Source organism: Ostrea edulis, chromosome 3 (assembly GCF_947568905.1).
Source record: "Ostrea edulis chromosome 3, xbOstEdul1.1, whole genome shotgun sequence".
In the NCBI taxonomy this organism is placed as follows: domain Eukaryota; kingdom Metazoa; phylum Mollusca; class Bivalvia; order Ostreida; family Ostreidae; genus Ostrea; species Ostrea edulis.
The window spans coordinates 92,437,071-92,464,154 of NC_079166.1; the positions used below are offsets into that span (position 1 = coordinate 92,437,071).

The following is a 27,084-nucleotide window of genomic DNA, read 5'->3' on the forward strand; positions in this document are numbered from 1 at the left end:
GTACGATACAATATGATAAACGCACGATAGAATAGGATACACGCACGATAGGATACACGCACGATACGATAGGATACACGCACGATACGACAGGATACACGATAATCCTGATAAACGCAAAACCTAATAAAGGATCTTCTTGATAAACCTGATAAACGCAAAACACGATATACGATCTTCACGATAAACGGAGAACCCGATAGAAATGTTGTAAATTTAAAAGCAATTTAAACAAAACGAAATTTTGATACTTACAACATAATTACATTATGTTGATAATAATACACGGTCGTACTGGTTTAACAAATATTTTTCATTCTATTTATTTTTACTACGCCATCACAGCTAAAATCAGAAAACGAAGCTATATACTTGTGTGAATTTCTCAGTCAATGACTCTAAAACGTATATGGTCACCTAATGTTTAATCTATACATTATACACGGAATGAACTAAATGTAATATAATTTAGTGACATCATGTCTCGGTAGTTTTCTAATTTTAATATCTATCACATTGAATGTGAAATAAATCCAAGTAATAATTTGTGTGTACCTAGGATGTGGTTATTTTGCATCAAGCTCTATGTTCAACGTTCATTCAATAATAACAATTATTTTCATCATGACCGCTTAAAAAAAATCCAATCTACAGCACCATATCTTCATACGTTAGATATTTCTACAATATGAGTGATAATTGATGGGCATAAGTAACTTGAACATATTTATTTGAATTGATATTTTAATAACAAAGTATAAATGAACTATTAAAAACGGCTTCGATTTTGGAACACTTAAAAAAATTCGTGTGTAGTATGTAAAAAATCAAATAATCATCAAAACCGGCATTAATTTCAGTATCTACCCGCACGACTATTGGTACATAGTACAAATGTCATGTACACGGACATATGTGAGAAAGAAAAAAAGAACGCTGACAGCAGGGTCCTGCCCAGTTGAACAGATGTTTGGGACATGCAACACCCTTGTACCCTTTTAAAACCTAAATCTTCTACATGTGTGAAATACAATGTCCCTGAGAATGTTTGCTGCCAAAGCAAGGGTGATACACAAAATCAGATATAAGGACGCGCATAACTTCAGTAGTTGGTACATGTATATAAGTAGAATACAGGTGGAAAAATCAGTAGAAAAGGAGCCTTTATTTAAATATACGTAATAAACAATGCGATTTACTGATTTTTCCTTTCAAATCGAACTTCCTATCTCTCTGTATGGGTTAATTACAAATATTTGTTTCTTGACAAGCAAATGTTTATAAACTTCAGATGAAGGAGCAATCATATTTTTTGTCCTTCGTTTGCTCAGCAGAACAACTTTCCAGACAACTTAAAATGAAATTGTGATAAATGTTCACCCACTCTGCACAGAAAGATGGCACTTTTTCTGCTTTAAACATACTGTCTTTCCTCGATTCCTAAAAATAACCTCTTTAACAAAACGAATACAGTTGGTACTTTTTCATTAAATTTGATATACAATTCCAATAGTCCCCGAAGCTATACGGTAAACGATTTTCACGATAAACGGAAAAGCTGATACAAGCAACACATGATACAGGATAGACCCGATAAACGCAAAACACGATAGAAAACGGAAAACCTGATAAACACAAAACACGATATTATAGGATACACGCACGATACGATATGATACAAGCACGATAGAACACGATATGAATGTCAAGAATAACGTTACTGGTACTGTAACACTTTACAAAGTTTTTTACCCCTCTGTTGGATATAATTCAAAAATCCTGAACCTTTTGTTTTCATATTGATAGGTAATAGAAATTGTTATTTAGAAAAAGTCAGTCCAAAGGTGTTGTTGAATCAAAAAGGGTGGGTGTATAGGCTAGAGTTCGTCAACCTTTTGAAATTGAATGGAAGCAAGATGTGTTTGTGAAACACAAATGCCCCCGATAATGGCCAACTCCAAAGATGGCCAAGGTCACAAGGGCAACTATCTTGGTACTAGTAGAAAGATCTTGTCAAAAGAAACGCTCATATATAATATGAAAGCTCTAATATTTACCATTTAGAAGTAATAACCAATGTAAAAAAAAATAAAAGTTAAATGTCAACGTCAAAAGGTTTAAAACCAACGGAAAGGTCTTGTCACAAGAAACACTCATGTGAAATATCAAAGCTTTACCACTTATTGTTCAAAAGTTATTAGCAAGGTTAAAGTTTTCAAAAGGTAGGCCAAACTCCAAGGTCAAGGTCACATGGTAATAAATGTTAGTACCCATGGAAAGGTCTTATCACAAGGAATATTCATTTAAAATATCAAGCTCTATCACTTATTGTTCAAAAGTTATTAGCAAGGTTAGAATTTTCAAAAAGTAGGTCAAACTCCAAGGTCAGGGTCACGGGGTCAAAAATGTTGGTACCCACAGAAAGGTCTTGTCACAAGGACTACTCATGTGAAATATGAAAGCTCTATCATTTACTGTTCAAAAGTTGTTAGCAAGGTTAAAGTTTCAGACAGAATGACAGAATTACAGATTTACAGAATTAGAGAATGACAGACAGGACAAAAACAATATGCCCCCCCCCCCCCCCCGATCTTCGATTTCGGGGGCATAATGATAAAATTCTAAAGCAAGCGTATCATAAGGACAATTTTGCATGAGTTGAATATATGATTCAAAATGTATTGATTGTGTCATTTTAGAGCAGAAATTTAACAGTTAACAGTTGTCATCCCTTTGCAAAAGGTGTTGTAATGGCCTACATTTTTCACAATACTATGCGAGTTATTTCCCCATTATTACAGATGGCGCGCAGCATATTGTGGTCCTCAGTTGACGATGTCATATAAGGAATAAATGGCAACTTTACTATTTTTGATTGCAATCAATTGCTAGTTAAGGAAAATTTCTGAAACTTAAGTGTAATGACTTAAAAATAGTATAGCTGAGCAATGATAGTTCGGTTACTGATTACATTTACTAGTATATGTCTCCGGTGTGGTTTTCACACAATCAGTAAATATTGTAATGATGTAAGAAAGTATGTAAATATCAACTACTTCCCGACTTCTTTAGATCAGAATCGGGATGTCTTTAGTATATCAGCAATTCTTCATTATTATTTTTTTCACTATTTTCGACAACCTATACACATACAAGCAAATATGCCTAAAAACACATGTGCAACCAACGCATACATGTACATTATTAATTTTCATTCACTCACACTGAATAAAACTGCGTGTTGCTGGATGTACACCAGGTGGCAATAAACAGAACATGGATTTAAAAAACCCAAAATACTTGTCAAGAATTATAGGGCAATATTATGAAGTCACCCCCCTTTTTTTAAACGACGCAACGTGCGTGTAATTCAATCTTTAGAAAGTTAAATTTTGTGTAAAACATTCAACTTACAGCTCTTCTTGCACTTCAATTACTCAAATGAGCACAAAAACAATCATCAGGCACATAGCAACAACGGGTTTGTCCTCTTTTATTATTACATGCAAAGTAAATGCAAAGTTCGATCTATATATAAGCTACAAGCCCCCTCCCCTCTTAAAACAGCATTGTGAATTATACATAGTGGGAAAGTAAAATTTAACCAATGAATGGGGCTGAAAGATCAACCCTTGCCGCCTTCTCTCTCGAGCTTTGTATTTTGTTAATGTATCTGTCTGGAATTGTAGGGGAATATCATGAAATCGCCTTCCCCTTCTTTTAACGATGCAACGTGCCTGATTATATGATATCTAGGTGTCTGTTGTTTTTAAAACAGATTACTACTGATATTCACGGTATCAACTGTATAATAACTTGGGCAGAAATAAAGTTTAAATACGCCTATAACATATCCTCCCCCTCCCCCAACTCCACAGTTTGACAAAGTGCATATTTCAAAAAGTTTTCTCCATAAAATCGAAGAAACTAAACCTGATTTGTGTCATAGATAGAATACAACCTGTTGAAATTCAACATAATAAAGAATTTGGTAACGTAAGCTTTACTATACACTATTTATTATTACTATTTATGTGAAACCTAGGACTGCGATCGTAAGTGCGCCCCCAACTTCCTGTGTAAGGGGAGTAACTGGAAAAATGTAGGTCATTAAAAGTATTTAATTAATAGACTTGTCAATCACTACATAATACATTCCTCTTTGCATTATACAAAACGTGCACGATCAAGAGAGAAACACTACCACATCACTAGAAAAACTAGCTCACTAGCGAGACAGTAGGAGATCCCTATTTACTGTCTTAACGTATGCACTTTTTTACTGTTGTTCCTGCTCATCAACATTACAGACATAATTGATGAAGTCAGTTTAGCGCTTTTCAGTACTTTCCTAGTTTTTAAAGAAAGACAGTACATGACACGGGTATTGTGTGTGTTCCTTGTAACGCGGTGGTACAAAAACAAAGGTCCAAAACACGGCGGACTTTTAAAATTGTCCGCATCTTTGAAGGATCTCCGTGGATGTCACATGTACCGTTTGGTGCCACAGTGCACCTCCGTGTGATAAAACAAAGAAATAAAAGAAAGAAATACTAAGCGAAAAGTTATTTTTATGTGAAAATCAAAATGTATAAAACGGCAACTTGTATATATTTATATCCTTTAATGATATATGTTATTGTAAATTCGTAATACTAATTCAATAAAAAAAGATTTATTTTAATAATCCTTGACTTATGTCGTCCGTTATGTGTTAATTTTTCACATTTATATGTTTAAACGAAAAATCCTAAACATAGAGAGGACAATGTCGCTAAATGGATTTTAGTTTTCTGTAAGTTGAAACCTCAACAGGTTTGTAAATCGGGAATATTTCCGGTGCACATATATATCAAGATATACATGTATATCCGTATGCAGACCTCCCCGCAGACTTTCAAACTTTTTTTATGAAACGCCAAATTCTCATGTACATAAACACGTACATGTGGTATTTCCAACATTTGTCGGTACATCGTAAAACAGCACGTGAAGCAGGAGTTCACACAATAAATGAAAGATCTTTTCGCTGGTGAAGATGGAAAAAATAATTCTAAACATGCCTAGATTGTCCGCTTGCATAAACATGTATTACGGTGATAAGCAAAATAGTGTCCATTAAACCTAATGAAGTTGTATAATATATTTTTTTTTTTTTTACTTTTGAGTGAGAGGGCGTTAGATAGCTAGGCACGTAACATTATCAAATAATGCTATAGAACTCGCACCAGCCGAAAAAAATAACATGTAAAGAAAAAAATGGGAAATGAAATGCAAGGTGAAGATAACGAACAGTGATCAATTTCATAATAAACATATACATTATAGGGCTCACGGCGGGTGTGACCGGTCAATAGGGGATGCTTACTCCTCTTAGGCACCTCATCCCACCCCTGGTGTGTCCAGAGGTCCGTGTTTTCCCAACTATCTATTTTGTATTGCTTATAGGAGTTATGAGATTTATCCCAGTTCGTTATCTTCACCTTGAATATGTCGAAGAAATATGTCATCAATAGAAATTGAAACGACATGACCATTTTTAGATTAGAATGATCACTATATTCAAACATGAGAAAAAAGTACCAATGCCGGTAAGATTGATGGAAATCAGTAAAATAATCATATTCTTGCTAAATTTATGCCCTATTCATCAAGAAATTAGTTTCATTTGAAACTATTTTACACTAAGGGGATGTGATTTTTTGATTGGAATGTTCTCAATGACTACTTTTCTTCAATTCAAATCGGGCTTGGTTCAATTTACAAAAAAATGTAGTGCTTCTGAATTTTGATCATGTCATTTTAATTGCTTTTTAGAATATTTTTCTCTGATATATCTTTTTTCTGACTGACATGTTGTTTGGATATTTGATTCGTAGATTTAAACAAGATGTACTGTGAGCAATGCAATGTAAGAATACCCCCCCTAACCAAAACTCCCAAAGAGTGTTGTTAATAGGTATAAATTACCTCTTTCCTGAGTGTAAAAAATGTATTATGGTATGACCATGTCAAAACCCTATAATGAACTTTGACCATGAGGTCAAAATTCAAGGTCATATATAGGTCATGAAGGTACCCGACACATCGTCTCATGGTGATACACCCATGTGTCAAGTATGGCATGCCTATGTCAAAGAACAAAGAAGTTAAGACCCGGACACGGATTAGCACAGACAGACAGAGGGGCAGACAGATAGACAGACAGAGTGGTTCCAATATATCCCGCTGAACTTCGTTCGCGGGGGTATAATAATGTTAGGTAATAAAATTTTCAATTTTCATAAAATATGTTTTCATTTAAAATTAGAAAGTATATCTGAGTCATTTAGACATATTTACTTAGATGTTCATACCATGCATCATATCACAGAGAAAATTGTACTCTAGAGTCTCTTTTCTTAAAACAAAAAACCGTTTGTATCATTCAAGGGTAAATCACAAAAAAATAATATAAAATACTTGAGAGCTTGTACCACTTTTTCGATGGTGAAATCATACTTTTTTGGTTTTAACGAGCTGCTAAATATGAAAATAGTGTAATGAGCTACCTTAACAGTCAGAGGCAAGTATATACCGAGTTTCATCAAAAGCGATCCGATATCTAGGAATAATGGTCACATCTGAAAATTTTACAATTTCAAGTTTTTCCCAAATTCAAACTCACTTCAGTGCTACAACTTTTGTCCGAGTGGTAAAGCCTTGAACAAATTAAACTCTACATAATTAAGTTATCCAATTCTTCAAGATTGGTTCAAATACGATCAGGTGTTCTGGAGTTTTAATATCTACAATATCTTAGTATATTTGTGTAATTATCTCCCATTGCGTAAGAGCGGTATTACCTGCTCTGATAGACCCCGGGATGTCCTGGTGCACAACAGAAAGAAATTAACCAAGACGTTTTCAGATATGACCCGAATTCTTAAACTTGTATGCACATTGCATGTCGCACGCCAACCCTTGACCAAATAATAAGATCGCTTGAGCTAACTAAAAAAAGCGACGTTTACGTACTGTGGTGTTATCGTACTGAATCACGAACTCCGTATCCTCTACAATCTTTTGTAGTTGAAAGTTATACATAATAATAAGCCCTTTGCCCATACTCCTATCGTAGAACATATCATACGACCTCCGTATGGTTATTTCAGTTCAGTAGACGACTTGGGATTGAACCATCCAAAACTGTACCACCGCTGCAATAACCATACAGGCTAAGAGCACAGCGGACTCGGCATGACGAGAAACGTGTAGATATGACAGAGAATGGTTTATAACGACACAAAATGTGTTGATATCCGCAAAGTTGTTGTCGGATTCGTCCAAACCTTGTGAAAAATTACACGATGATCGAATTTAATCTATACATAATAACCTGTATCTTCTAAATCGTTTAAAAATTTGATACCGATAGTTCCTACCTACCATCATCATGGAGCATCAGGAAAAATGTACATTAGGTTTGAACAGTATTATATTATATTATATTAATAAGAGTACCCGTTAAATGAATGGACCATATCAAAGATTGTCTCCAGATATTAAATATGAAGCAGTAAGTTATTACTTACCCAGGTAAAATAAAAATCACCGATTTATCTGTATTTATTTCAACATCTAATGAACAGATAAATATTCTACTGATTATAAAATTATTCTCGCGTAGATGGATGCCTGCTCAGTCGAGGTTATAGGTGACCAAACACTGTTATTAACTTGCTTCATACAAATTTGTAGATATATGATTGGACAATAAGAATGACACGACACATCGTTTCCAATACACCATCTCCCTGTAGAGAGTGATTGTACATTATTCAACGTTCCTCTCTAGCATTTTAACTCGCATGGAAGCGTCTCATGCAGAGTGTGTTATTAGATTGAAAACTGTGACGTCACTTGCAAATCCAATTTGTGTTCAATCGGATCACGCGTCTGTCATTTTCCGTAACAGGTAAGAAGACTCGGACGTGGATCGGCGCAGGAATTGCATCAAATCGATGCATTTCTTCGCTGGAAGCGCGCCTGTGGATGAAGTTAAAAGGCTAGAACTGAATCCATGTATAATGTGTTATTTATATTTCCACCACGGATTCAGTTTTGGTATCATTAACGTCCTATTCACTCTAATACATAAACATATAAGTGGAAATTGATAGTGGTAGAATACCTTAGATATGTATGATATCTTAGATGCATCTGAAAGCTCGCGTTTTATATTGTAACATACGACTGTGACGCCATAGTTACATTTGTGTGCACATGGCAACATACTCTGATGGCGTCGATCCACATACGATGTCCATTTGCAGTTATGTAAATAGCCGATTAGTTACGGTTGATTAGTGTTATGTCATTGGCACCAGTGACGTCACTTGCGAATCGAATTACATCCCGAAATTACAAAACACCGTATCCGTGCAGGAGTACATTGGTCTGACAGCTACCGTAGCTTACGTATTTACTTTCAGTGTACGTCTGAATTGAATTTCAAGAGTTTGAATGATGTATATTATTTGTTTCTTTAATGTAAAACTTATATAGTACCAATTTTGATGCACCAGATGCGCATTTCGACAAATAATGTCTCTTCAGTGATGCTCAACCGAAATGTTTGAAATCCGAAATAACTATGAAGTTTTAGAGCTAAATATAGCCAAAAACAGCGTGCCAAAAAAGTGGAGCCAAATTCGTCCAAGGATAAGAGCTATGCATGAGGGAGATAATCATTAATATTGAAATGAATTTCTAAATTTTATAACAGCAATTAAATATACATCCGTATTTTCAAGCTAGTAACGAAGTACTTAGCTACTGGGCTGTAGAGACCCTCGGGGACTAACAGTCCACCAGCAGAGGCCTCGACCCAGAGGTCATAATGTAAAACTTATACGGTACCAATTTTGATGCACCAGATGCGCATTTCGACAAATAATGTCTCTTCAGTGATGCTCAACCGAAATGTTTGAAATCCGAAATAACTATGAAGTTTTTGAGCTAAATATAGCCAAAAACAGCGTGCCAAAAAAGTGGAGCCAAATTCGTCCAAGGATAAGAGCTATGCATGAGGGAGATAATCCTTAATTTTGAAATGAATTTCTAAATTTTATAACAGCAATTAAATATACATCCGTATTTTCAAGCTAGTAACGAAGTACTTAGCTACTGGGCTATAGAGACCCTCGGGGACTAACAGTCCACCAGCAGATGTAATTCTTCATATCTTTAACTGTGGTGTTTTGATACGGTGATTGTATGATGTTCAATGTAATGTATGTATAATATGGTGTTCAATTGCACAACTGAGTGATATTTAGCCAAACGGTTACTGAAGACTGGGTAAATTTCCTAAACGTCTTTAGATGAATAAATTCGTTACACAGTCAGTTTGGAACAGTAATGATGGGACATCAGTTAATTTTTATAAGCGACTTTCGGTTAAAATCGGTTGCTGTTTCTGATGCAATTTTTACCGATTACATCTATAATCGGAAGACATGTTTATATTCTAAAAAGCATATTCCATGTTATAATTTTTCATTCACATAATTATGTATATCTATATGTTTACACATAAATATAATGAAATGTTAAGTTATGTTTTGACAAGTCCGTTGCAACCGTTATATATAATATTGCACACGCTGCTTAATTACATATTGTATGAACACAGGGAAGGAGGAAACGGGGTAATTATAATTGCACACGATATTGATTGGCCCGGACCTTATCAAAAATACTCGATGACTAAACGTACTATTTGTTATATTGGCGATGTATATTGGTGTATAGACCGTGAATATTACTGTTTGCTTGTGAGTGTTTTAATTCAATAAGTTGAAACAAATTGTTGCGATATGTATGTGATGTCAATGGTAGAGATGTGTTAACATAAATAAAATATATGGAATTGATAATCATTTATCTAAAGCTAAGAAAATGAGCAACTCACGGGCTTCCAACAGATCTTCACCGTATATAGAGTAGTGACGTAAGTCCATCAATCCAAGCCTTTCTATGTGTGTCCTCTTTAGTTCCTCAGGTATGAACATACAACGTTCATAACGTTCATCGTAAGCTTTGTAGTAATCCCACGGACGTACATACTCCAACAACGAGTCTACTGACGACACTCTCATGTAGTTCTCATAGGCCTCGACAGTGTTCAGACAATTCAGGACAAAGTAACTCATCGTCTGATGGCGGACATCGTCGGACACGAAGCCAACGGCGTTATTCCCTGCTTTATACGTCAGTACTTTGTCAGTTTCAATCAATTCCTTAATGACATCGACTTCGTCGACTATAGAGTCGTTCTGTAGGACTGGAAATACTTCTCCCAGAGTTCTTGTTTTGTCTTTCCATGATGAACTTAATGACGCGCAGTATTCCTCTGATGTCAAGATGTGACAAAGAATGCTCCATTTTTGGGTGCTGGGTGACGGCCCATACAAATCTAAAATAAATTCAGTATTTCATATAGATTATATAGTTTGTTCAAACTAACTGACGAAAGCAACCAACATTAAAACGACCATGTCCTGGATTTTAAAGTTGTTTTCTAGGATGACAAGTTGAATTTACTCTTCTTATTACACTTACATCTTGCTTGTAATGTATACATACGTACACCCGAAATGTGGTTGTTACACGTCTATGAATTTCAAACTTGTCTTGACTGGTTGCTATTAATTAAATCCTGAAATTACCGGTACATTTTCAGTTTAGACACAGTGTGTCTTTGGCTACTGGGTGTAGCTCTGGAATAGATACATAGTATGACTACCTTCGAATTCAAACGACCAATCTAAAATGCATCGCGAGTATGAGGGGTAATTATCCTTAAACTTCATTTTCATGTCAAACAAAAGATAGTACTGAAGAGAACATACGCTGTGTCTTTGACATGCAGTTGGTGGATATTTGAAATTGAGATTGATCATTATCGTTATTTTCACAATTTTTGCACTTTGGAAATCAAGGTAGAAAGTACACGTTTTGGTATTTAATATCGAGCCAAGCCCGGATGGTCCGAAGGAAGGCTCTAAACGTAACTCGCATGTAAAAGAAAAAACTTAGAAAATCAGCAAATGAGTATATATATAATCTCTGCATACGTTCATATAAGTGAGGAAGTTTCCCAGTTTACTTTCAGGAGGTCGGTGGTCTCTACCCAGGTACATTTATCTGGGTTCTCTCTTCCACCAATAAAAAAAAAACTGGGCGCCACCATATAACTTAAAAATTGTTAAGTGTGGCGGAAAACATCAATCAATCAATCTGCATACGTTCACTGAAAATTTTGTGATCCATATGTTCGCCGCCCTCTTGTTTCATTCATCAGTTGCTTCTACAGTTACTCGTGTTTTAATTTTGAATGTCAAAATATAAGACTGACAGTTTGTAATCAAACACTTAGTGTGTTAAAACGAATGGTATAATCATCGATCTTACAGTTTTACCCCAATTGTCAAATAGAAATATAGTAGTGCGACGAAATAGATGAACGCGTTCATGAGTCTCCCTAAATAAAAATATACGGTAGATTTACTTTTACTGTTTTAACACTTTAAATTTGATGCTTAGTTTTGTGTCTTTTTAAATGTCTTTTAAATTGCAAACGAGGTGTATTGTTGTTTATAATTGTTTGATTTGAAATAGAGAAAGTCGAGTCTTATGTGACGTCACAATGCACGGTTTACATTGACCAAGTTATATTCCCTGCGATAAATGAATAGGCGGATTCTGTAGTTATCTCATATATCCCCCCTTTAATATTTAGATGTTACTGGGCGTTTAGCGCAAGATTAATTTCTTAATTAAAATAACTAATATTCTATATTTTAAAGTGCAATTTAATTTACCGTACCTAATCGAATTATGAAGGCTAATTACCATTTCATGCTTCGATCGGTCAAACGGTCACACCGTATATATTATCGAGCGAAGCTCGCGTCGCAAATTGACGCGACGAGCTCGCTCCAATGATTATGCAATTAATAAGTCACATGTTTTGCTTTTCATCAGCAAACTCCCTCTTGATGCTTCATAACGTCACCTATGTATAGATATATTCTATGTGACGTAGTACAATATACATATTTGTATATTGTGAGTCTGTTATTTTCATGGGGGAAAAACACTACCAAAGTAGTTCGTAGTTAAAAGTTTGAAGATATTGACATTAATGATCATTAATATAAAGGTATGGATTTTATTTTCAACATAAAGTGATCAAAAGATAATTAAAAAGTAGGGATACTAAAATTATTGTATAAAGTAATGAACTTGATGTTTACGTTCTTGTTTTGAAAATTGTTTACGTTAGACGTTATGTTTTATCGTCATTCTACATTGACGTCACACAGTATACGCAGCCTAAGGAATTGCTATCCCATAATGCCTAACTGGAAGAGTTTAGTTTGTGAGCAAACGAACTCTGGTGGAAATTTGCTCCATCAGCTGAAAAAATGATTGGAACTACCCATAATGCTTCCGGAAAATGTCGCCGCCACTGCGGTATACTTCATTGACAAGCCCGTAGATAAAAAAGTGAATAGTTTAGAAAGTACCACAACTGTTTTTAAATTCCAGACAAGCTTTCCCATACCTTCGTACGTTTTGTTGTGGATAATTGATTGATTTGAAAGAAAAACAATCGCAGTTGATGATGACGTCACCGTGCACTGTTTACATTAACTGCGCTATATTTCCGTGTTAAATGAATTGCCCCAAGACGTGCTGTAAGATGTTCTGGGTATTCGTTCGTTTCAACGGTCACACCATAAACATATTATTCTACATTTGGTATGCTTAGAGATGTTCAGTTGGCATTGGTTCGTATAATACGATAGATTGATATACATGTAGCAAGATACGTACCGTGTTATGCATATTTAACTATATATCATTTAATGATAATTCGATGTCTGCTAAAAGACATACCTCCTCAGATGTTAAATCTAAGAAACACGTGTTAGACATTACCTATTTCATTTCCTGTCCCAAAGCCAATCATGTATGATCCCAGGAGACTGCATAAATTCAATTCAGCGATGCTTTTCTGGCACAGTTCCATATGTTGTTGTACAAATCCTTTAAATCCTATCCACTTTTTTTTCTCCAATCTACATATATGGTACACGGCTCTAGGTAGCTTTACTAAAACAAAAATCGTTGTTAATTATAGGAATGCATCACGTGATATACGGAAAAATATCTAGATATGCATGACAAAAGATAGCTTTTACATTTTCCACAAATTACAATGGTGATTGGAAGTAACGTTGACCTATAATTTGTTGTAACTTAGTGGTAGAGTAATTATTTTGCAGTTGGTAGGTCTAAGTTCGAGCCTCGCTCAAACATATGGCCTTAATATCAGACATAACGTGTCTGGGCAGGATGTTGCAAAAACACGGAACGGAAAACGAGACGGAACGGAAAACGGAACAGAATTTAAGAATTATAATGATTAACGTAGCTAAGATAACACCAAAAGCCCGATAAAAAACCTTTGTTATGAATAAAATCTAAATTTTGGAAATTTGTTCACAAGAGGTAAAACAATTATATCTTGACATTCTGCATCATAAATTGATTAAACGTATGTAAGAATTTACATAGCGTTGACAAGGATTTTGAAATGTCGGCATTGCCAGATGAAAGGTGAAGATAACGAACAGTGATCAATCTCATAAATCCCATAGGCAATACAAAATAGATAGTTGGGCAAACACGGTCCCCTGGATATACCAGAGGTGAGATCAGGTGCCTAGGAGGAGTAAGCATCCCCTGTCGACCAGTCACATCTGCCTTGATCCCTATACCCTGATCAGGTAAACGGAGTTATCCTTTCAAAATGTGTGTGCCACGAAAGGTCTGACAATCGGTATGAAACACGTCAGACAGCATTTCACCCAATGATAAGTTGTATTAGTAAACTAGATCGTTATAACGACCCTATAATTTGCGAAATGCTGACTTTAAACATGACTGCTGAAACCCTACACCATCAGCTTGTTTGTCTGTAGCTTGCCTCGATTTAAAAACTGATCATATCCAGAACAAACTCTTGCATATCGAATCAGTTGAGAGATAACACTATATGCAGGTGATTATGGAATATTGCTACATAAATATGAGAAGTTAACGATGGAGAAGCTGAAATTGTCTCCATTGGTTCTGTTTCAATCTGTTTTTTCCCGCTGTATTCCTTCGGGTTCAACACTTATCCGCGGGCTATCGGTAAATGTAAAAACTTTCACATAAATTCATCCCAAATGAGACAAACCTTCAATGCACACCGAACTCGTTTGCTTTAAAATTTGATGTGATACACAAATACATACATGCATTATACAAGATATAGAACTAAATTAAGAATAAAAGCAACTCCAATTGAATAAGGTTATAATCGGGAACATAGTTGGCAGAATTACTTTATTTTTTGCAGTGTTGCTTTCGGGGGAGGGGGATTCAATGGATATCAAATCTGAAAATTCAAGTTCTTTTCAATATTATTATTATTTCTTTTTTAATTTTTTGGGGTCAATATTTTTCAAGGTAAGTTAAGGATTTTGAAATGTGTATGCATTACTATGAAGAATATGAAATGGTAGATTATGTAGATTATCTCTCTCTCTCTCTCTCTCTCTCTCTCTCTCTCTCTCTCTCTCTGTGTGTGTGTGTGTGTGTGTGTGTGTGTGTGTGTGTGTGTGTGTGTGTGTGTAATTTCTGCTTCCCTTGTTCATCATCAACCTTTTATTTTGCAAAATACTGACCTCGTAATATTGCATACAGTATTTCCGTTTTCCGTTTCATTCCGTCTTCCATTTCGTTTTCCGTTCCATATTTTACCAACACCTTTCCTTAAGCGCTAAGCATGGATCAAAATATGTGGCACTTCACCTACCGGTTATGACGTAAATAATTAAAAATTCTGTTGTTAAATCCACAATGTTCAGTATCGCACCGTAAAAGGACAACATCGTACTTAGTACGTATTATCGCGTGTAAAGTAGTCTCCTTCAATACCAAATTCCACTAATCCTTTGTAATACAATTCCAGTTTATGTATGTGAGAACCATGCTTACACAATAAGTACGATCAACCGTCAATAGTTCTTTTATTTTATACGCACGAAATTCGCCGAGTTTACACAGAGTACATAGTAGATACAACGGTATCATCCAACAATCAAAAATTGTTGGAAAAGTTAATCTTTCATCAGAATAAAACCTTTCACATTGTTCCTTATGGATATCATTGTACTCCATTCCATTGAATAAATTTTGGTTGAAGGTGATCAGTGTGTTGAAAATTATTAGAATATACTACCAATCCTCATTTTCGAATTTATACTCAAAGATCAAGAAACTTGTCAAGACTTCTTTATTTCTCATACCCATGTCTTCATGAAGCAATGGTTAGAGCGATGATGCTGCTAAGTTTGAAGTTCGAAACATACCTTTGTCTATATTTTCTTTCAAACTTCTTTTATGTTTACGTTTGATCATCTTTTCTTTGAGCATATATTTAAGGAATGACTTTAATCCTGGGACAAATTATACGAGTTAGATTCGCGGATTAAATAAAGCGTAAACTGACCCAAAGAAGGTTGTATTCGTATCATTTGAACCAGAATTAAAGTCATCACTTATAATTTAATGCAAGAGACAGATACTAACTTTCGTTTATCAAAATGTAGATAAACTCTGGAAAATAAAAGTCAACAGAGAAGCGTAGTGATTAACTTAGGAACAACTATGAATCGTCTAGCTGTGAAGGCAGAGCTATATATAATATTTAATCTTAGTTCTACAGAGCCTATCCATCAACATATTGTATCGAATGTGAAGTTTTTCATGACAGAAAATATGTGTAGATTATGCATGCAATGCTTATTTCACTTCCCTATGGAGATCAACTTTGAGGTCGCTCATCTCCGACAGATTGAAAAAATACGGGAAGATACATTGTTCAGGCCTACCCAAAGAAAGTCTTCAAATATCAGAAAATGCAATAATTTACGGCTGTTAAGGTAGTGATTGCATGGCATCACGTGGTTTAATTCATGTATTATCTAAAAAGAGATTATTTTCGTTTCCGATTCCGGAAAATGCTGGATGTAATATCCAAGGGAAACTGTTAGGCCAAGGAATCACGTACGGGTTATGTAAACGCGTCATTTTGAGCAAAAAATATCAATAATTTTAATCATATCTTTCCTAAGTACACTATACATAGATTTAAAACCTTTATTTTGCTACAAATATTCCCATCCTCTACTTTGAGATCGTCAGCTAAGAGCCTCCGAGTCGGGGAATCGAGGAAATCTACTATGTAATGTGGATGTTAAAAGAAATCAAAAAGTGTGAATTTCGAAAACAACACTTGCTGTTATTATGTTTTTCTCAATTACTTCAGTTATTTCTTATAATTTAAAAAATAATGAAAGTTTTGTTGTTTTTGATAATCGCTTGGTTTGAAAAGAGGGAAAAAAACGTCGCAGGTAATACGACGTCACAATACACAGCTTACATCGGCTGTGTTATATTTCCCGCGTTTTTAACATACGCTTACAGAGCATGAATATACAAGTAATTTCAAATAGAAAGTAATAAAAACATCTCCAAAGCAACAGTACTATCATTCTATGTAGAATAAACTCAATAATAAACATCAACACATTTTCATAGTTTTAATATGAGTTGAAATAAATGCATGTAAGATGCATATCTATTGTAATTATCACCTGTAGCATTTATGTAAGGAGGGGGAGGGGGTAACTATAGTGATCATAGCGCCATAGTAAACCTGAAAACCAATATTGATACTTTCAGCAAAAATTCCTCCTAACATATGTTAAAACATATTTTAAAATAAAAAAAAAAATAATTGGTTATTTATTCCTCAGGGGGTGAAATTATGTCTGCTTTGGTGAATAATTGCCTTCTAAAAATTGCGAAATTGCTCATAAGCAGCCCTGCTTCTACTTCATATGAAAATAAATGGACATATTGATACAAATTATATATCATTTAAGGCTTTAACTTCAATTTGATATAAAATCTGTATCCCTTACCCCTTTTGTATCATTTTTAAACATCACCTCAAATACCTGTATCATTTATTACGGAAAGTAGACAAGAGGGGTTACTATGACAACCGTAGCGTCACAATTTCCGTGAAAACCATATATGATACTTTCATAATGAGTTACAGATACTGTTAACTACACAATATGTAAAAATTAAAAAAAATCATAGATTCATTAATTTTCAATGACCCATGCAATCACTACCTTAACTCTGTGGAAATTTCTACTACATGAAAACGCACTTTTGCAGGCAACGTTGTTGCTAATAGTAAATCAAACACAGGAGAATATGTAAGCAAGTAACAAATCGCGATCCTCATCTTAATGTGATTGACGTCATGTGATAAAATGTGACGTATGTTTTTTATATCCTTGTTGAATGACGAATCAAGCAATTAAGCACTATCCCCCTTTCCCCAGTGAGAAATGTATTTCAAAATGAAAAGGGTAATACTTACATGGTAAATCATTAATTCGAATATAATATCTTTGTTTTAATCTATTATTCGACCATCATACAGAGAAAGATGATTTACAACACTGATTTGTGCACAAGTAGATGCTAATTGACAACGAGAAAACAACATGTGTATCAAACCGGATTATCTTATTGTACACGTTGACTTTATATTCCATAGTGAGGTGAAAACAATGTTGTAATGTAAAGAACCTGATTCACAAACCCCTTATTATGGCCCTTAAAATATATAAAAATGAAAGTAAGTGTTGAATAGGAGTATTGGTGTTATAAATATGTATCAGAATCCAGGGCTTAAAAAAACATGTTAGATTTTAAAAATAGGAGCACAACTTAAGCTGTATACATACTAGAACCGGATATGGTACCGTATTTTTGTCATTTTCCACCAAAAACTGGTTATTTTGTAAAGGTTTTGTCATACTGGTTTCATCTCGCCCAAAATATTTAAAGTATTTTTATAATATACACCTTTTCAATTGACCATCAATGCAAAAATAGTTTAGGGCGAGCTAGGAGCACTATTTTTATTTTTCAAAAAAACGATATTCCGAATTGCTGAAAAATATCACGGTTATAATGCACTGGTGGTGGTAAACTTGAATTTTACAGATACTATGGCTGATTTAAGTATCTTATGGAGAAAGAAACCACGTTTTTTATTTCGTGTCATGTATATAGTTCATTTTAGTTCCGTATTTATTTTTAAAGCAAGGGAAATTCCCTCATCTAATAATAGTTTTCGGTTGCCGCTTCTTTTGCCCTTTTACTAGGTTATAGATGTTCATTTTCAATGCCTAGTTGTTCTCATCTTTTAAAGTCGTTCACGAAGCATCTTCATTGCATCGTTGCTTAAAAACTGTATAATTTTGGTAGTTTTACATTATCATCATAAACATTATCATTGAACGAAACGAGTTACCGAAACTGTTAGGCCTAGTGACTGAAATGTACATGACGTCTTCTGTCACTTGGGGATATATCGGAAAATATTCAGGCTTCACGCAAGTATTCTTGTATGGTACTGATATCATATCGAATAATTTTTGCTTTATTTATTTTACAAAATTGTTACTACACAGCTTTAGACTGTCAACATTCGAAATAACTGTTTTATTTAACCTAACTTTACGTACATTGGTAGCGAGTCCTTCTTTGATTTACAGTACATCAAAGTTTCGGGCTGAATATTAGCATGACCTGGTCAGGCAAAAGGGAATTCAAAATAACAGATTTAAACTACCATATGACTTACCATAACATGCAGCATTGCGCCAGTTAAATCCGACACAGTAAATTATGTAAGCAATTCATAGATAGTAATCCACATGTTATCGATGAGACATGACGTCATCTGTTGTAAGACATTCATGACGCATTTTATGGTTCGATAGGCGGATCAAGTAACCCCCATATCAAAATACTCGATATACCGGTTGTTGTTTTTTTTTTAAGTTCACATATGCTATCGTCGTACATGCCAAGAGTTTTTTATTTCTTTTATTTTTATGTAACTTTATTTGTAAACAATTTAAAGACTGCGTTTTGTGTTTTGTTGTTGTTGTTTTTTAGGAGGGGGGGGGGGTAAGACAATACAGTATTTATTGGGCATGTTTAATTTCGTTGATTTTCTATTTCATAGGCCTAGTTCGAAGGCCTATCAACGCATCAGTGTTCCATTGTCCAATGTAAAATTACAAAAGGAAAAGTAGTGTCTTCTTGGTTGTCAAGGAGGTGTGTCCCCATACCAAGTTACATTTATCCAATATAAACAAATATTTTTTTCAGCGTGCTCAACAAGTCAAATTGTGTGATACAAGTAAAATTAAATTATGACAGACGGGCTGAATGCTATATTTTATATGTTTTGCCAATTAATAAACTGGATATGTGTCTTACCAATAAATATATCTTAATTTAATAATCCAGCCTACAATAGCAATAGGAAATTGTGCTTAAATACGGGACTTTCGAGATACGGATCCACTCTGACTTTTATCGCGCGTCAAACGTAATTGTAGGGCATGTCACTTCCGGATTACAATAACAACTAAGTAAACAAGCATGGAATTCTTCAATTGCTATCAAATTACTGTATTAAAATGCTATTTTTCAAAGAAAGGAATCACTACAACAATTTATAAGAAAATGCATTTGATTAAATTATGTGAGTTGGCGAGGAAAACAAATCTAGTGAATATCTTGAGGATATCGGTAAAACATCAAGCCCTCCATCCAAGGATTCGCGTCTAAATGCGCCTTTTTCCTTCCATCTAATTTACACCAAGGTACTAAGCACCAACAGTGAATTGGGTTGTCATTGTGGGACTGTGCATAGCTCTTCACGGACCGTCTGCTAGCGAAATACCAGTTGTAACGATATCAATTTTGCCCTACAATTGCTTACTATCACGTGACCGCGGTGTATAAACGTCAAGTCTAATCGGTCGTTCCGGCACATCCCGAAAGTTCCGTATTGCCCAATCTTCAAAACCTTAAATTGTGTATATGTGTGTGGTGGCGGTGGTGGGTGGTGGTCTTCAGCAACTCAAACTGTCCCAATCCCCCTCCCGAATTCAATTTCTTTAAGTGTGCAGTGGATAGATCGCCACATCGACCCATCTAAGTCAGCTGTAAGGGTGTTTTGAAATCTCGGTGTCAAATGCAACTAGTTTACACAAAAAATATACAGACAAAATGATTTGACGATTTGCATTTTAGTTGCGTCTATTCATACACGGTATACAACTGTACTGAATCTATAACTTAGAGAGAGAGAGAGAGAGAGAGAGAGAGAGAGAGAGAGAGAGAGAGAGAGAGAGAGAGAGAGAGAGAGAGAGAGAAAGAGAGAGAGAGAGAGAGAGAAAGAGAGAGATCTGCAATTGTATACAGGTACGGGAAGTTTAATCAAATCTTAAAATGAACAATATTTTTCTTATTATTAACCATTCCACTTCATTCTGATATATTTAATTTCCCTTTTTTCCGTGTTAAATTATTCGGCTGGCGCAAGTTAGGACTGCCCCTCTCTTTTTTAAACCGATGTTACGTGCCTAACTATCAAACGTTTGTTCATTTTTAAAGTTAAATGATCCTAAAAGTCTCTTATTTGGTGAACTCGTGCTGCTCGTGCTGTGAAACAATATACCGACTAACACGTATGGGATGTCGAGAATTTGACCGTTTCATAAAGGTGTGAACGTCTGCGGGGAAGTCTGCATACGGATATGTATCAATATCTTGATATATCTATATACAAGAAATAATCCCGATTTACAAACATGTTGAGGTTTCTATTTAGAGATAATTAAAATCCATTTAGCGACACTGTCCACTCTATTTCTGGGGGTTTTAAAAACAATTTATCTGCTTCAAACATATAAACGTTAAAAATTAACACATAACGAACGTCATAAGTTAAGAGTAATTAAGATGAATTCTTTCGAATAGCAAACTCCAACATGTAAACAATTTAAGTAAGTTATCAAATCAGTATGATAATTCTTTAAAGATAGACAGTGAAGGTACATTTTTTTTTAAATTACTATTTTAAATTTACAATAATATATATCATTAAATGTATGAATATATACAAGTCGCCGTTTTATACGTTTTAATTTTCACCCACTAATATTTCGCTTAGTATTTATTATCTTTTTTTATCACACGAAGGTGCACGGTGGCACAAAGGAGACACAGATGTCAGATACATGTATGCACTTAGATCCTCCGTGGACTTAAAGATCAACCTCGCTCAGAAAATTATGACTTCAGAGGTGCCAACAATTTTAAAGGTCCACCGTGTTTTATTTTTAAAAGTTTAGTTTACGAGGTGGATGTTCAAAAAATCAATTTTTCTAATTAGTTACTATAATTACTCAAGTTTAACCAAAATCATACAGTGGTCTCTCTTTTTTTTTTTTTTTTTTTATCGTCAGTTAATATCAATTTTAATGGAAATTGATACGAATAGATATATGTAACTTGAAAATATAAACTCGTCTTTGAGATAGACGGTAAAATAATACTATTTGCTGTGGTCTTTTCACTGAAAGGAATTTTAATTTTTGATCACGATTTTTCAATTATAGCCAATATAGCGGGAAAAAATAGTAAAGTGTTATGTAGTGGGGAAGGGGGATATATCACAAATTTAAACATCGTGATAGAAAATATACAAGTTCCTAGTATTTTAACAATTGTGATTTACAACCAGAATAAGCCCAAAAAATATATATTAACCTATGCGTCCATTTTTTGTGTATTACACTGTGATTCTCATAACGTCAACACCATGACTTTATATAGCTTTTCTGTTGAAAAACAACACAAAGTTTAAACGACTGTAAAACGAAAACTAGAAAAGATATAGTTGTAAAATAAATTGTTCTATAACCTATAAATCCTAGAGCATTCACTGTGAAAGTCTCAGTTATTTTGGCGAAAGGGCCAATTTTAGTACTTCGTGGCTCTGGTTCTTTAAAGAGGGGGGAAATACTTGCGGTATCCTATCAAGGGGCTGTGTCCCCATACCAAACCAGGTTATACAAAAATAACCGGCGCTCCTCAATTGGAATTTGACCAATCAGAGACAAGGATACAATAAGAACTAAATCATTTTAAAATAAACATCATTTCAAAGGTCCAGTTTTGCACTTCACTCTCTGAAATACGTTAAGGTTTTGTTTAGAGGCCAAACATTAGTATCGCATAGATGTTAGGAGTTTGTTTACATCGATATGTTCAAATATTTAAATCGTGTTTATGTGCTGACCGAAATACTAAAAGAAAACGCGTAGAACACTCAAATCAGGCGACCCAATTCCATAGTATGTAGGGGGTAGATTACAAAAGATCAAAATAGGAAAATAAGCGCTAAACAGACTATTTTAAAAGGAAATTTCAAGAAAAGACAGCAGAATATGTAATTCGAGTAGAACTGACTTTCATGACACACACTGACAATTACAACATGACTACTAAGATATATGATGACGATGCTGAAACTGTACAACAAAATCCACATTTCTCACAATGTATCTGCTGTGTGTAAAGTCGTACAAAAACTACTGTCTTCATATCGGCACCTGCGATTTTACATGTGTCTATTATAAAGAAGGTTATAGCTACGAAGAACGAAATTATGTGCAGGCCGAAAAGGCAGGGTGTCCGAGGGCAGCCTTAAGGCACCCAGTGAGTCCAAATCAAAGTCGTAGTGGAGGTTCAGGGTACAAAGTCCCCGGAAGCTTCCGAGCTCAAGCGCTTTCTGTGGACAGAATCTATGCTTAGGTAAAAAAAAAAGTATGTCAATTTGAATCAACCTATTTGATTAATCAATGATTTTAGTATTTAGTAGATTTTGTCACAGAATGCTCAATTTTTTTTTGGCACCATACGACTTAAAGTTCCCTTTTAATTCTTTCTTGACAGATCGATGTACATGTCATTACGTGCAGGTGTATAAACAGCACGTCCCTGTGTAAGGAGCTGTGAAAGGTGCTGTGTAAGGTGCTGTGAATGGCGCATGGTTAGTAAAATGTTGAAGAGAGGTTTAGACAAAGATGCAAATAAAAATGCTAACACTATATGCACCCCAACTTCTACAGTCATTGAATTATGTACACAAATGAGTATTTTCATTAGAATCCAAACCTCTTAGCTTCCGCAATCTTCAAAAGCACAATGAATACGATCTTGGTTTTGCGAAACACGGATTTTAGAAAGTAATGAGCATAGTGATATAAAAATGCAGTTCTATTTGAAATATCGGGTAGACTATAAATGTAGTTACATGTATCATAAACATGTTTCGATATCGACTGTATCTAATATGTAAGTTGTTTCAGATTCGTATAACTAATAATCACAGAATGAAATATGATAGCATGTTCATTTGAACAATTAATTCCCGTAATCGAATTTCGTATTCTGGGACCCGTTTTACAAAACAACTTACGATAAAGTCGCAAGTCTTAAATTGTAATATGCAGTTATTACTTTACGTGAATGAAGTAAAACTTTTCTGAAAATAGTTTGCATTTGGAGCGAATGATCTTACAATAAACTGGAAAATTTCAGTATGTAAAGTTGATCGTAAGTCGTAAGTTCGTTTGCAAAACGCGCCCCTGCATTTCTGCTATATTTTAAAACAGAAAACAAATAAACGAAACATGACATAAGCCTTATATTTCAATGTACCAATGAAATATATTTATTAAAAATGTACATTCGATTTTAATGCAAGAGTGCGTTCGAGACCGCCGTGGCCGTTGTCCCTGTGCTCCTGAGAGTCGGGAGTAACGAGAACATGTCCACACGGACGTGGTCTTTCCCTACACTACCTACAGAAAAGATGTGAGTTCTCGTGATGCGCACTGGGCGTTTGGGATCGGCAGGTATTAGGGCGAAGAACGGCGGAATCTTAACACACACAAGGGGCCGGATATCATATGATAGAGGCACTATACATCTTTAATTCATATGGTTGATCTAAAAACCATTAAAAGAGGGCAGGGATAAATACTGGATGTTAAGAAAAGCCATGTTTTCAGGAAATATTCTTTATATAGAATTGAGAAACTTATGTATCACCGTGTAGAAAAGAACTATGGTAAAGTACGGTACCCTGTTCCAAGATTGAGATAGACAAGTACGCTTCTGTTATTGTACGCCTAATATACAAATATATGAAGTATATATTGCAAAAGTGGTGGTTAATGTTGTAATAGTCTATAGTAGAAGGTAAATATTGCATAATATTTGCATGATCAGCGCCTATTACAACGATACAGAGATTTTGAAATTCGAGCATGATTAAGGTAAGGCAAATTTATGACTAGGGTAAAGGAAACTTAATCAATATGTATGGCTAGGGTAACGCATATAGAAATAACTCGGTAAATTAGTAAAACATTGAAGTGGTTGTTTCATTGTATGCCCTCATATGCTAATTTTGTGTTAATCTTTGGAACAATCAGATATCTAATTCGGGGCTTTTACATTTCAAGTTATGTACTATCCAGACCGATATATGTATTTTTGTTGTAATATAACTGCAATATAAAATCTAAATCTATTTTGTAGATCATAAAAACGCTTCATATTGAGGAGATCAGCAACGTCGCGAAAGTCCTTACTAAAACATCACAATTAATTTCTGCCCAGAGTTATCGTTCCTTACACTCGCATATATCTACCGTCCTATGTCAACGTCTCAAACTACGTAATGTCATTCCACATGTAAATTCATCTTTTACGGCTAATAAAACTAAGTGCTACTTTATAAAATATCGGGAAAATGTCGGACAAGCAACTATATGTATTTTTCTCCATTACTATGAATTTTTTATGTATATATGTATAGGCCTGGTGCAAGAGAACGACCTAATATCCACGTTTCAACCCAAATCAATGCTTCTTTTGTCACAAAAAGACTTGACATCTGTTCAATATTTATTTATTTACTTATATTTTTTGTAACTGAACTCGATGCCATACTTTTTTGGGCACACGTGCCACTATTACAATAACGTTGTAAAAGCCTCCAGACGTTGACAGAGGTATATGTGAGAGCAAGGAACGACAATTCGGAGTAGCTATTGCGTCAGCGAATAGTTGATATAGATGCGTCAAAAATATAGTTTCAAACATCTTAATTAGAAAACATTAATAACACTTTTGAACATAAAATGCCTCAAGATGTGAAATAGAATCGAAGAAAAAATATCAAAAACTGATGAAAATGAGGATGAAAAACATTTTGCAGAAACGAGTAGTGTTTAAATAGAGGGGGTGACTTTAAAGCTCTTCCGAGAATAGCTGTTCATCATCTTCTTGACAAAGGTTACTTGCACTGCAAAATTCTAAATAATAAACGATATTCCGATGCTAGTCTTAACTCTGGTATGTTTTATAAAGGGTGCTCCAGGAATGTTTTAGAGGGATTGTGTCACTTGGTAAGGTTGCAAGATTGGTAAAATTATCCGCCTTCCTCAAACCAGAACACACTACTTGGTGGTCAACATAATTCTTCTTCGGGGTACTTGTTTCGTCAGGTTGAAAAACGATTAAGCTCCCATCGGATCCCGTAACAACTGAATCGGGCAATATATTGCGAACGTATCTGTATATTGATAAGAAGTACGTTAGGTATCTGGTAATTTGTTAGTCATCGTAGTTGAATCATTTATGGAAATGAAAGTGAAATTGACACATGTATACTTCAGTTAGAAATATAATGGTTATACAAAGTAAATTATCTTACAAACGTTCCGAGTTTAAATAAAAACAACCGTGAATACGAAAGAGCAAAGTTACAAATTACAAACATTTCAATAAAAAAATTATGGATAAAAAAATAAAACAAACTCAAATTTCTCTGAAAGTAATTAAATGAAATTATACTACGCAAATCCTTAGCGTTAGATCAGAAAGGGTTAGCTTTGTTGATCGGGATACTTCAGGCTGAGAAATGTATTATGCGAAAATTGTTGGTGAAGATAAGACTCCCGGTTACGAAGCGAATGCTCTCAGATACCATTCAGCTACCGCTTGAGTTCAATTTCCAATCTGCATCGTATTTGCTTGTGATCTCCATTGACCTCCAGGAAAACGCATTTGATGCAAATTGACATGTACATGTACATGCAATACAGTAAACAAAGCAAAGCGTACATTTCATGACACATCATCAAATACGGTATAATTATTCTCTATTATAGCAACAATAACGGATATATGATGGAAAATATGATATGACGTTAACAATTACTAAGCTTTTATAATTACACGCAGTATATTCATTTGATAAAAAAAGATTACAATCAGCGTGACCTCTATGTATGTCTATCAAACTTTGTTCGCACAAACTGTCTTTAAAGCTTTTACATTTCTAAATAAAATAAAACAAACATATGATTTTTAACAAGCTTTGAGTAATACACTTTATTTTAATTATGTTATTTAACCCAATCAGATGAAAAACAGTTAAGCAAATTTCCTCTCTCCAAGCACCGTTTCTAATTATTCATGATCATAGGACGTTGTAAGAGTTTCGAAAATAAACTACGGAATATCGGAACATTTCGAACTCTTCAGAAAAAGAAATTTCGTAAATTATGCATTAATTGAGCAACTGATGTTTACAAATTAATGAAGACTAAAACCGATTCATGTCTGATAAAAAAAGATTCTCCCCGATTCAATTATCCTTTTTGACTACTGCAAGCGAATATCCTAGTACCAAAAAACATGATTCTCTAATGTTTAGTAACAGAACACGACTTAAAAGCAATTCTCTGTAAGGACCAAAATATTGCAAGCGAATATCCTAGTACCAAAAACCATGATTCTCTAATGTTTAGTAGCGGAACGCGACTTAAAAGCAAATCAAAGCACAATGAAAAGGTGAAGATAGTGATCTATGTTATCAATCTCAAAATTTGTATAATGTGAATTTCTTCTACCGTACGTGGATATTTACTCAGCTTGGTAGATATTCTC

At 34.6% G+C, this 27,084-nt stretch overlaps 2 protein-coding genes across 2 annotated transcripts in view; both read right to left on the reverse strand.

Moving 5' to 3' along the window:
* The window catches only part of LOC125673047 (uncharacterized), a 424,666-nt gene that overhangs the window by 52,361 nt on the left and 345,221 nt on the right, over nt 1-27,084 (reverse strand). The window lies entirely within an intron of this gene.
* LOC130053012 (serine/threonine-protein kinase rio2-like) overlaps nt 20,068-27,084 on the reverse strand; it is a 28,223-nt gene continuing 21,206 nt past the window's right edge. The window contains exon 5 of the mRNA XM_056159439.1: nt 20,068-22,867. Within this exon, the coding sequence (XP_056015414.1) occupies nt 22,863-22,867 (5 nt within the window). The 3' untranslated portion in view covers nt 20,068-22,862. The remainder of the gene's footprint in view (nt 22,868-27,084) is intronic.